Below are 13,509 nucleotides of genomic sequence, written 5' to 3'. Positions count from 1 at the left end.
GATTGTCACATGTAAACAAAGTTCCAGAGAAGGCCCGGTCTTCGGCCTTCTAGTGGTTAAAGAAATCACAGCAGAAAATTGTGACATTTCGCGGCCTACACATGACCCCTTTCATCAGGCACCCCCCCCCCGTGTCCCACTCACCGGGGCACCAGTGAAACCAATCAGAGGAACCTTCCCTGCGATCTTGTGACGGGTGAGGGTGATGGCTCGGAACACATAGCCCAGCTCCTGGGAAACGTCCACGGTGGGCTTCAGCTTCTGCAGGTCCTGCGGACTCTGGAGGGGTTCAGGGAACACAGGTCCTCTTCCAGGCTCCATACGGATCTCCATGCCCAAAGCCTGCGAGTGACAAGAAGAAGAATTACGCTCTGGTGGGCGAGGATGGAGGATGGTGTCACTGGGTCCAAAATAAGGCGTAATATCAAAATAGATAGGATTTAAAAAATAAATGCTGATGAGGAGGTAGGGGGAACCAGGGAAAGCAAAATAAAGCAGATTAAACTTCAACATTAAAGTGCATCCCATCCCCCATTGCAGTAAGTATATACCCCGTTTCCCTGAAAATAAGCCCTACCCCAAAAATAAGACCTAGTAAAATCCTTGATCTGAGCCCCTCCCTCTGCAGTATTCAGAGAGGGAAAGTAGAGCCCCGGAGGGTCACGTGAGCGCCCAGCGGTGCTGTAAAAAAGGTATTTTCCACAATAAAGTTACAAAAGGAGACACACTGCACATTCCATAATCTTTTTACAAAATCGATTACATAATTTTACAATGACTTTATCCAAGGTTTATTTTTGGGATTACAGAATGTCATAATGCTGACTCCTGAGCTGACAAGGAGAGAGGGGGAGAGAACTTTAGGGTTACAATCGCTTTAAGATCGTCTTTTTACATACCGTAAATAAGACATCCCCTAAAATAAGCCCTAGTGTGTAGTTTGTAGCCAAAATTAATATAAGAGCCGGCTTTATTTTCGGGGAAACACGGTATACTCCGTTCCCATCACTCAGATCTATATACTCCGCTCCGATCCCAGCATTCAGATCTATATATATATACTGCTCTGATCCCAGCATTCAGATCTATATACTCCGCTCCGATCCCAGCACCCAGATCTATATACTCCGCTCTGATCCCAGCACCCAGATCTATATACTCCACTCCGATCCCAGCATTCAGATCTATATACTCTACTCTGATCCCAGCACTCAGATCTATATACTCCGCTCTGATCCCAGCACTCAGATCTATATACTCTGCTCTATATACTCCACTCTGATTCCAGCACATGAGAACCTAACAGCACTCCATATTCAAGGGGTCAGGTTTTGTAGCCTGGGCCACTTGTGCCCGAGTTGCGTCCACTGTGTGTTTTGAGAGCTTCCGCCCGCAGCTGTGCCAAATCTCATCTCTGCGCCTCGTTGCCATCAGAGGGGGAGCAGTCTCCCCTTGGCAGCAACTGTGCAACTCTCACGGCACCGCATGCCAGGGTACCGCGCGGCAGAACAGCTTCTGTTCATGGCAGATGTGAAGGAATTGTACGTCTGACCTGGTTCACAGCAGCAGCTGATAGCTGGATGAAGACTGGGCTCCTCTGGAGCCCTCTGGTGGCCGATCATCAGCACAGCATATGGATGGGAGAGCTGGAAGTGTGTGTGTTGGTACTCAGCAGGCAGATGTCGGCTTTCCCTTACAAACCCAAAACTGGAAGAATGACAGCTGGAACGTGAAGGACACCCGAGACACGTCTCCCCCCATAACGCAGCGTCATATGGCCGCATCTATTGTGACATCTGGAAGAGGAACCGGTCAGTGATGCCTCAAAGCACCCAATCACAGACTGACAGCTAGATAAAGAATGCTTAACCCCTTCAGCTCCTGAAGGTTTTACCCCCATTCATGACCCGAACATTTTTTGCTATTTAGTACTGCACTACTGTAACTGGCAATTGTGCGGTAATGCAACACTGTAACCAAATGGCCTATCATTTTTTTCATAGAAATATAGCTTTCTTTTGGTGGCATATGATCACTACAGGGTGTTTAATTTTTTATTATATAAATAAAAAGACCCAACATTTTAAAAAACTTGGTTTTACTTATTTTCCATTTTAAAATTTCGCAAACAAAATATTTTCTTCATCAATTTGGGCCAAAATGTATTCTGCTAGATTTCTTCTGTAACGATAACCTAAATCAGTGCAGATTATTAATTCTGTAGTAAAGTTATAGAGTTCACAAACTATGGGATATATATATATATATATATATATATATATATATATATATATATATATATATATACTGTGTCTGAAGAGACCCGAAAATGCCAGGACAGTAAAAATATCCCCCAAATTAACTCTTTTTGGAAAGTAGAGAGTCCAAGGTATTTAGTCAGATAGTAAAGCAAAGTTTTTTGAAATTGTAATTTTTTTGTAATAATTTTTCAGAAAAAGAAATTAAACTTTTTTTTTCACATAACTGGCGTGGCGTTGATCAGGGATAATGACTGGTGACAGTATGGAAATATTATTATTAATATATAAATACACACATACATTTCCATACTGTCACCAGTCATTATCCCTGATCAACGCCACGCCAGTTATGTGAAAAAAAAAAAAAAAAAAAAAAAAAAAAAAAAAAAAAAACGGTCGATCTCTAATTTTATTATTATTATATATATATATATATATATATATATATATATATATATATATATATATATATATATATATATATATATATATATATATATATATATATATATATATATATATTTTTTTTTTTTTTTTTTATTTATATTTTGAGATCGACCGATTATCGGCAAAGCCAATATATCGGAATCGGCTTTTTATTTACCGATATTTTGGAAAGTGTTGTACCGGAGTGATGGCTGCAGCTAGAGGCATCACCGCGGTACCGGCGTCCAAAGTCGATGGTCGGCTGTCTTGTAATGACAACCGATGTGGCTAAGAAGCCGCTCAGCTGTCATTCCAAGACTTGGGAGGGGACGTCCCCCCCCCTCTCCCGCCTCCTTCCATGGCTCGCCCAGGTCTCCCCTCCAACCGTCAGACCCGGAAATCCTACCTTCTCCGCTGCCGTCTGACCCGGGTCTCCATTTCTTTGAATTTGGCGCCACCGCGTACCCAGAAGCGATGTCATGACATCACTTCCGGGTACTGGCGGCGCCGAATTAAAAAAACAGCATTGGCATAAGTGCAGAGGAGGGGTCTGGGGGTACCTGTAGACATTAAAAAAAAAAATTATATATATATATATATATATATATATATATATATATATATATATATATATATTTATTTTTTTTTTTTTTTTTTTAATGTCCGACAATATCGGCAGATATCAGCCAATACCCGATGACCAAAATATTGGTATCGGTGGTAAAAAACAAAATCAGTCAATCACACATATTATATTATATACACACACACACACACATACACACGCACACACACACATATACATATATATACACACACACACACACACACACACACACACACACATAGTGTTTCCCCTACTGTTATTTTCGGGGAGGGCTGCAATACAAGCCCTGCCCCGAAAATAAACCCTAGATTAGTGTTTGTAAAATCCTATAATCCACTTTTATACTGTTTTATATAATGTCCAGTGTGTGTTTCTGTAATCCAATTGTGTGAAATACCTTTGGTACATCGCCGCTCAGCTGATTCCCCGCTCTGCTCTTCTCATAGCTGTCAGCGGGGGATCTCAGCCCCTCCCCTCTGCAGTGTTCAGAGCGGGTCACAGAAGCGCTGAGCATTATAATAGTGTGAAATACCTTCGTTACAGCGCCACTCTGCACTTTCGTGACCCCCAGCTGTCAGTGGGGGGGGGGGGGGGGGGAGAGAAGGAAGAGCAGCGGGAAATCAGCTGAGCGCCGAGCCGCGCTGTACTGAAGATATTTCACACTATTAGAATATAATGCTCTGCGCTTCTGTGACCCGCTCTGAGGGGGAGGGGCTGAGATCCCCTATTGACAGCTATGAGAAGAGAAGGAGAGGAGAGCAGAGCGCCGAGTGGCACTCTACCAACGGTATTTCACACTATTAGATTACAGAAACACACACTGGACATAATATAAAAACAGTCATAAAGTGGATTCTAGGATTTTACAAACACTAAACTGGGTTCACAGGGGGTATCCTGACAGGCAGGGAGGGAGAGAAGACAGCACATTACACAGAAGCCCTACCCCGAAAATAAGCCCTACTGTGTCTTTTGGTGCCAAAACACACACACACAGTCTTGAAAAAGTATTCATACCTCTTGAAATTTTCCATCTTGTCATGTTACACCGAAAAATGTAAATGTATTTCATTGGGATTTATGTGATAGACCAACACAAAACTATTGTGATGCTGCGATTGGCCCACAGCTGTCATGGTACAGGGTACTGTGATTGGACCAGGTACCATGTGATCACTGGTGACCAATCACAGATCACACACAGTACTAAACGATGAGGTCTTGAATTGATTCCCCCCGCCCCCCCCCCCCCAGTCGGGAAAGATGGCGGATGGCTGTCATTTCTGCATCTTATTTCTACCGATCAATCATTTCCTATGTATGTGAAGTTACTTGGACAGTTTCTGACGTACCTGAGGAATGACGAGGATGTCGGAGAAGATGATGGCGGCGTCCAAAGGGAAGCGACGCAGAGGCTGCAAGTAAAGAAACAGAGTTACAGCGGAGAGGAGCGGCGTTCTGGTGCAGTTAGTCACATCGCATCCCAATAAACATAACAGGTTTTAACCCCTTCCCGCCCACCAAACACATATGTGAGACGGCAAAGAGGGTTGGCTTTAATACCCCACACTAATGCATCTCTGGGGGGAGGGGGGCACAAGTCTGAGCGGCTTGGTCCGGGGCTAAAGATCTGATAGTCGGAAGGACCAGTGTAGTGAGCACAGTGGGGGTACAGACCCAGGAACTCAGCACAGAGATGGTGGGAACCCCTCATAATGGGTACAGCGGGTGTACAGACCCGGGAACTCAGCACAGGGATGGTGGGAATCCCTCATAATGGGCACATCGGGTGTACAGACCCGGGAACTCAGCACAGGGATGGTGGGAACCCCTCATAATGGGCACAGCGGGTGTACAGACCCGGGAACTCAGCACAGGGATGGTGGGAACCCCTCATAATGGGTACATCGGGTGTACAGACCCGGGAACTCAGCACAGGGATGGTGGGAACCCCTCATAATGGGCACAGCGGGTGTACAGACCCGGGAACTCAGCACAGGGATGGTGGGAACCCCTCATAATGGGCACAGCGGGTGTACAGACCCGGGAACTCCGCACCACTGTAGTGGTCACTGATCCTTTCTGCCACCCCCCTTTTAGGCATGCTGAACCTGTATAAAAAGGACACTGAGGTGGGCAGGAAGGGGTTAAGGATGTTTATTCATAGAAGACAGGAAAATATTTGCTATTTTACTACAACCGGAACATCCGGAGTATTGATGTTGAGGAATCTGTATTGACCCCCCCCTCCCCCCCCCACTTTCCTGCCAAACACTATAAATATCTCTCATCCATTTGTTTGTTTTCTGCAATATCCTCATCCTGCATCACCAGACCGACCAATCAGGAGACTCCTCTCCTCCCATAATGTGCATTCCAACTTCTGCAAACATTTAGTAAAATGGACCAACATGGGTATAATAAAAATGTATTTAATTCATTATTTTATTTATTCATTTAAAATATATATATATATACACACACACACAAACAAACATACAGTGGATATATATATATATATATATATATATATATAAAAAAAAATAAATAAATCTGCACACCCCTTGTAAAATCTCAGATTTCCATGATGTAAAAAATTTGGACATTGTCACTTAGGGGTGTACTGACTTTTGTTGCCAGCGGTTCAGACATTAATGGCTGTGTGTTGAGTTATTTTGAGGGGACAGTAAATTTACACTGTTATACAAGCTGTACACTCACTACTTTACATTGTAGCAAAGTCTCATTTCTTCAGTGTTGTCACATGAAAAGATAGAATAAAATATTTACAGAAATGTGAGGGGTGTACTTACTTTTGTGAGATACTGTGTATATAAAAATGCCGGCTGCACTACAATCGCCACATTCAGACATGGTGATAGGCGGGGCTTATAGTACTGTCACTGGCCAATCCCAATGAATGGATGGCACACACAGCAGTAAGTTGCCCCCAGTGATTGAGGTAAGGGGGTGCAGCGCGGGTTTAAATGTGGAAAATGCCGGCATGGCAAAGCAATTGTACATCTTGGAAACCGTTTTCATTTTCTATAATGAATGAATCTCCAAAGTCAAGGAAAAAATAAAATGCTACAGGTTCAGAACCCCTCAGTAGCCCCCCCCCCCCCCCCCCAGGATTACCTGTAAGGTGAGCTCACAGCAGATCTCTGGGCTGCGGCACGATGCAAAGAAGTCCTGCCCGGCGCGGGTCTCCCGGAACTCTGAAAAACGAGGGGAGAGAATAAATCTGCATTTCCATCATTCATCACAAGGGGGCAACTGCTTGTTTTATATGGAGAGAGGAAGGGTTACAACTTGGGTCAGGGGGGGAGACCGTCGGAAATGGGAGAGATGGGGGGGGGGGTGTTGGATCCAGGAAAGAGTGGGAGGGGACTGCTTGTTCCTGCAGAGATTGGGGCATGGTGTTGACCATTGGGTCCAGGAGAGATGGGGAGGGGACCAATGGCTCATGGAGGGAATGGGGGGGGGGGGGGGGCAGGTAATGTTGACCACTGAGACCAAAAGAGATGGGGGAGGGGGAGGAGAAGAACCATAGGGTCCAGAAGAGATTGGGAGGGCACTGCTAGGTCCTGTAGAGAATGTGGGGGGGGGGGGGTAGTAATGTTGACCATTAGGACCAGTAGTGATTGGGGGGACATAGGGTCCAGGAGAGATTGGGAGGACACCACTGGGTCCTGGAGAGATAATGTTGACCATTGGGACCAGAAGCAATTGGAGGGGGGGGGGCGACCATAGGGTCCAGGAGAGATTGGGAGGGCACTGCTGAGACCTGGAGGGAATGGGGGGGGGGGGGGAATAACGTTGACCATTGGGACCAGGAGCGATTGGGGAAGCATAGGGTCCAGGAGAGATTGGGAGGGCACTGCTGAGTCCTGGAGGGAAGAATAACGTTGACCATGGGGACCAGGAGTGATTGGGGAAGCATAGGGTCCAGGAGAGATTGGGGAAGCATAGGGTCCAGGAGAGATTGGGAGGGCACCGCTGGGTCCTGGGGGGGGGTAAATGTTGACCATTGGGTCCAAGAGAGATTGGGAGGGGACCGCAGGGTTCTGGGGGGGGGGGGGGGGTAAATGTTGACCATTGGGTCCAGGAGGGATTGGGAGGGCACCGCAGGGTTCTGGGGGGGGGGGGGGGGTAAATGTTGACCATTGGGTCCAGGAGATTGGGAGGGCACCGCTGGGTCCTGGAGGGAGGGGGGGGTAAATGTTGACCATTGGGTCCAGGAGAGATTGGGAGGGCACTGCTGAGTCCTGGAGGGATTGGAAGGGCGGGTAATGTTGACCATTGGGACCAGGAGAGACTCGGAAGGGGACTGCTGGGTGCTGGGGAGATGGGGGAGGGAAGAGAAGGGTCCGTGAGAGGAGACAGGGAAAACATTGGGCGGGGAGTGTTCTCAGTAGTGGGGGGGGGGGGGGGGTCAGAGGTCAGACTCAGCAATCAGTCACTTCCAAACACTCAGCCAGCACGGGAAGCCATGACAGTCTGAGAGTCCCATCCTGCCCCGGTGTGGCGCCCTCACCTGGCAGGTAGCGGCCGGCTTGTCTCATACACCATACCGGCACATGTCGGCATTCTTCCCCACGGGCGGCGCGCAGGAATGTGTCATTCTGCAGAGGGGGGAAATTCTCCGCACTAAAAACACAAAAAACAAACATTAATATCAGACGGAGACATGTGACCATCAGAAATTTACACCCCGCCCTCCACCAATCACAGCGTCCAATCCCCAATTCTGACATTCACTGTACAGATCTGTCAATCATAGGAGAGTGCGGGACGGTGGGGTCCGCTGGGACTTCCATTTCCTCTACTTCTTAAAGTGGTTGTAAACTCTATAAAAAAAAAAAATAAAATAAAAAAAAACCTGCAAGACAAAGGCATAATGAGCTAGTATGCATCGCATACTAGCTCATTATGTGTAACTTACCTTAAAACGAAGCCCCGACACGGGCCCCCGGACATCGCTGCGGTCGCTGCCATGGTCCCTCGTCGTCTCTTCCGGGTTCGGCGGCTCCGGCGCGCTGATTGGCCGGAAGAGACGGCTCCGGCGCGATGATTGGCCGGAGCGGCGATGACGTCACTCCCGCGCATGCGCATGTCAAAAAGCGGGATACTACCGCTTTAAATCCCCCCTCAGTCTTGTACAGGTGTAGCGGCTCCTCCCCCTTCAGTCTTGCCCAGGTGTAGCGGCTCCTCCCCTTCAGTCCTGCCCAGGTGTACCGGCTCCTCCCCCTCCAGTCCTGCCCAGGTGTACCAGCTCCTCCCCCTCCAGTCATGCCCAGGTGTACCAGCTCCTCCCCCTCCAGTCATGCCCAGGTGTACCAGCTCCTCCCCCTCCAGTCATGCCCAGGTGTACCAGCTCCTCCCCCTCCAATCATGCCCAGGTGTACCAGCTCCTCCCCCTCCAGTCTAGGACAGGTGTACAAGCTCCTCCCCCTCCAGTCTAGGACAGGTGTAGTGGCTCCTCTCCTGGACTGATTCGGCTTCCTCTGATTTCCCCGCACACTGTGAGCTTCTCACAATGTGCATTAGAAGCTGCAGCAAGTCATAGAGCCCCGCCTCCTTTCCTGGCTGGAGGACTTCCACCATTATCTAGCTCTTTCCTCCCACAGCCTGACTGTCCCAGACCCCGCCCCTTTCATTAATTGGATTTCAGTTCTTCCAATAATGGAGGCTGGACACCCAATGTGGGCGTTATCTATGCAAATACAGGCAGCCTAGGAACGCCCACTCCTCCAGACTGACACCCGCCCATACAGGAGTTAAACAATTTGCATAACTCCTCCCACTGCTTGCATTAGGACCGAGGGCTCTGGAGAGGAGGGCTCCAGCTGGGGGCTGGGATGGTTTCAGGAAGCTCTGTACAGCCCCCTGCCGGCCCCTCCCACCAGCCATGATCTGCCTGGATTGCATAGAGCAGAGCAGAGACCCAGTGATGACATCAAAGTCTAAAGGAAGGTCTGTAATGAAACAGAAAGGTGTAAAAGAAAGAAAAAAAAAAAAAGGAGGGGGGGGGGTAATATATCTCGTCAGCTTTGATAAAATGACCCAACCAGAAGTTATTGGGATAATAATTTGGTGGTCGGCAGACTCAGCACAGGTCTGTGGTGACACGATGGCGGCGGCCTCGCTCCATTCACTCCATTGGGGCCCCTCCCCTGACAAATGCCGAGTCTGCAGCTCTCCCCATCTGTGCGGGGCAGATAGACCCTTCACATGGGGGGGGGGGGGGAGGGGAGGGGTGAGCTCTGCCGGGGGAGATAACACACCCCGGGGTCACCGCCTGGCTGCAGATAACTTTACAGCCGAGAACTCCACCATTCATAGAACCCAATGAGAGATCAAAGAGGGAACTCTGCGCGGTCAACTTGATGTTTGTGCGCCAATCGCTGCGACTTCCCGCCAACCCGACCAGAGGTGACCCCGGCAATCTCCTGGAAGATTTAACAACTGAATGTCACATCAAACATCTGCACTAGGGTGAACCACACTCTGTCCCTCTCCCAAGTGTGATCCTGCGTTGTCACCCCATCGTCCCTGTTCACTCACTTCCTGTTATAAGGGTGACAACCCTCTGTACATGTCTCCCAAGTGTGATCCTGCGTTGTCACCTCGTCATCCCTGTTCAGTCACTTCCTGTTATAGGGTGACAACCCTCTGTACCGGTCTCCCAAGTGTGATCCTGCGTTGTCACCCCATCGTCCCTGTTCACTCACTTCCTGTTATAGGGTGACAACCCTCTGTACATGTCTCCCAAGTGTGATCCTGCGTTGTCACCTCGTCATCCCTGTTCAGTCACTTCCTGTTATAGGGTGACAACACTCTGTCCTGTTTTCCAATGGTGCTCGGTGTTGTCACCCTTTCACAGGACTTCTGATGGAGACTACAAGTCAGTCAGCACACATTACACAGACACAAACCCGCCCTGAGAAATGCTGTGTAGCCATCACTGGAGTGCACTGAGGGATGAAATAGCAGCAAAGAGACCGCAGGAGATCAGCAGCACTGAAGTGCAACAAAGAGAGGGAAAAAAAAAAAAAAAAAAAAGGATTTCTGAACACGCAGAGTGAAGAGTCATCAATTGAGGATTTGCCCTTCTGTGGTCACATGACACAAATCTGATTCATCCTCCACACAGGAATGTCAGCGCCGCGCTCTAATCCGTCACATGACCGCGGGAACGGCGAAATTCATGGACTCACTTCTAGAGTTACGTTGGGTGTCGAAACAGAAAATTCAGGATGCACTTGGCCGAAACTGAAAATTTTTTTTTTTTTTTTAATATATAAATTGTATTATATTTAACTTTTTAATGAATAGAATGAATTTAACCCCTTAGCTCCAACGGAACGCAAATATGCGGCCTCGGCTTTAGGTGGTTGTAGCGGGATGATTGGTGCAGCTAGAGGCGTCACCCCGGTGCCGATGTTTAGAGCAGACGGTCGGCTTTCTTGTAATGACAACCAATGCGGCTCAGCAGCCAGTGGGCTGTCATTAATAGGAGCGGGAGATCCGCCCCCCCCCCACACCGCTGCCTTCCGCGGCTCGCCTGGGTTTCCCGTCACACCAGGAGACGTGACCAGATGGCACATCCGCCCGCTGGTCGAAGACCCGGATTCGGCTCGGATCGGATCTCCGATGTAGAAACCCGGAAGCGATGTCGTGACGCCACTGCTGGGTAATGGAGCCTTCAATGTAGCAGATATTCAAAACAGAAAAACTTGGCGTTTTGAATACATGGAAGTGCAGTGGAGGGGTGGTGGGTGTATGGTGTGTAGGCTGGTGTGGCCCAGGGGGGGGGGGGTCGTGTATGGTGTGATCCAGAGGGGGGGGGGGGGGTGTATGGTGTGCAGGCTGGTGTGGTCCAGAGGGGGGGGGGGGGGTGTATGGTGTGGTCCAGGGGTGGGTCGTGTATGGTGTGGTCCAGAGGGGGGGGGGTGTATGGTGTGATCCAGAGGGGGGGGGGGGTGTATGGTGTGCGGGCTGGTGTGGTCCAGAGGGGGGGGGGGGGTGTATGGTGTGCGGGCTGGTGTGGTCCAGAGGGGGGGGGGGGGGTGTATGGTGTGTAGGCTGGTGTGGTCCAGGGGTGGGTCGTGTATGGTGTGGTCCAGAGGGGGGGGGGTGTATGGTGTGGTCCAGAGGGGGGGGGGGTGTATGGTGTGCGGGCTGGTGTGGTCCTGGGGGGGAAGAGGGGGGGGTGTATGGTGTGGTCCAGAGGGGGGGGGGGGGGTGTATGGTGTGGTCCAGAGGGGGGGGGGGTGTATGGTGTGGTCCAGAGGGGGGGGGGGGTGTATGGTGTGGTCCAGAGGGGGGGGGGGGGGGTGTATGGTGTGGTCCAGAGGGGGGGGGGGGGGGGGTGTATGGTGTGGTCCAGAGGGGGGGGGGGTGTATGGTGTGGTCCAGAGGGGGGGGGGGTGTATGGTGTGCGGGCTGGTGTGGTCCTGGGGGGGAAGAGGGGGGGGTGTATGGTGTGGTCCAGAGGGGGGGGGGTGTATGGTGTGGTCCAGAGGGGGGGGGGGTGTATGGTGTGGTCCAGAGGGGGGGGGGGGGGTGTATGGTGTGCGGGCTGGTGTGGTCCAGGGGTGGGTCGTGTATGGTGTGGTCCAGAGGGGGGGGGGTGTATGGTGTGCGGGCTGGTGTGGTCCTGGGGGGGAAGAGGGGGGGGGGTGTATGGTGTACAGGCTGGTGTGGTCCAGTGGGGGTGGGGGGCATGGTGTGCGGGTAAATGATAACAATCACCATTTTATTCCCCTATGGTCTCTGCTAAAAAAAAAAAAAAAAAAAAAAACCACTATATAACCCAATTTTTTGTCCAATATAAAAGATGTTACGCCAAGTAAATAAATACCCAACGTCACGCTTTAAACTTGCACACACTGGAATGGCGACAAACTACGGTACTGAAAAAATCTCCGTAGGTGAAGTTTTAAACGCCTTCACAGGTTAGCAGTTTAGAGTTACAGAGGAGATCTAGGGATAGAATTATTTCTCTCACTCTAACGATCGCGGCGATACCTCACATGTGGGGTGGGGACACAGTTTACATATGCGTTCGCTTCTGCGCGTGGGCACAGAGGGATGGGGGGGGAACTTCACGTTTTTTTCTTACTTTACTTTTATTTTTATACTGTCCCTTTAATATAAACGTCCCTTTATGGAGACACCGGACATCAAAAAGACCCCAAAATCTCTTCTTTACCTTTAAAAGCAAAATCAAAAAAAAAATAAAAACACGTTTACTTCCATCCTGGGCCGGAAGTGATGCCATGACCTCGCTCTGGTCCTCCAAGGCCATAGAGCTGATTAAAGAGGATCTCTTTGATCTCCTATGGGAGCAGCCAGTGTTCTGCCGAAAACTCCAACTCGCCAAAATCTCCAACCACGTCACTTTCGGTGACTCTACAACAGGGATATGCAAACTGTGACCCTCCAGATGTTGCAGAACTACAAGTCCCATGAGGCATAGCAAGACTCTGACAGCCACAAGCATGACATACAGAGGCTGAGGCATGATGGGACTTGTAGTTTTGCAACAGCTGGAGGGCTGCAGTTAGCATATCCCTGCTCTATGGCAACAATAATTGAAGGTTTTGACAAGTTGAGTGTTGGAGTGATAGAACACCGGGTAAGTAAGGAAAAAAATTGTCACCACCTTGGAGGCGGCCATGTTTTTGGTTAGTCTAACAATGTCACTCATCTTCACCGATAACCTGGAAAACCACAACGTATATTATATGTATATTGCAAGTGGTTAATAAGCGGAGGAAGCTCCCTATTAAAGATCCTGATTATGGAAATTTTCATTCCTGAAAGTCCCTCAAAATCCGGTCCCTGAGAGATCCGGTCCCTGAGAGATCCGGTCCCTGAGAGATCCGGTCCCTGAGAGATCCTGGCACTGGAAAATACGATCCATGGGAGATTTTGTCTCCAGAAGATTCATCTCAACCCTCAAAGAGTCCAAATCCTGGAAGAATCCCTCAAAGGTCCTGTATTCAAGAGATCCTGTCCCTAGAGCTGGAAGATTTTGTCTCCCGAACACCCTCACCATGGAAGATCCCATCCCCGAAAGAGTCCTGTACCTGGAAAAGTCCCTCAAAGATCCTGTCCCTGGAAGAGTCTGCCCATGGAAGATTTTGTCTCTTGAAGATCCTGACCATGGAAGATCCGGTCTCTGAAAGGTCCTATCCCTGGAAGAGT

General features: G+C 49.4%; 1 protein-coding gene across 1 annotated transcript in view; it reads right to left on the bottom strand.

The window, feature by feature from the left end:
• Positions 1-13,509, bottom strand: part of UROD (uroporphyrinogen decarboxylase) — a 28,656-nt gene that overhangs the window by 13,632 nt on the left and 1,515 nt on the right. Inside the window, exons 2-5 of the mRNA XM_082265265.1 lie at positions 7,832-7,944; positions 6,433-6,512; positions 4,647-4,709; positions 145-342 (exon numbers count right to left, since the gene is read on the bottom strand). Of these exons, the coding sequence (XP_082121391.1) occupies positions 145-342; positions 4,647-4,709; positions 6,433-6,512; positions 7,832-7,944 (454 nt within the window). The remainder of the gene's footprint in view (positions 1-144; positions 343-4,646; positions 4,710-6,432; positions 6,513-7,831; positions 7,945-13,509) is intronic.

The sequence above is a fragment of the Pelophylax lessonae genome (assembly GCF_965119305.1).
Source record: "Pelophylax lessonae genome assembly, chromosome: 8".
In the NCBI taxonomy this organism is placed as follows: Eukaryota; Metazoa; Chordata; class Amphibia; order Anura; family Ranidae; genus Pelophylax; species Pelophylax lessonae.
The sequence above is the reverse complement of the archived record's forward strand: the minus strand, read 5'-3'. Positions and strand labels throughout refer to the sequence as shown.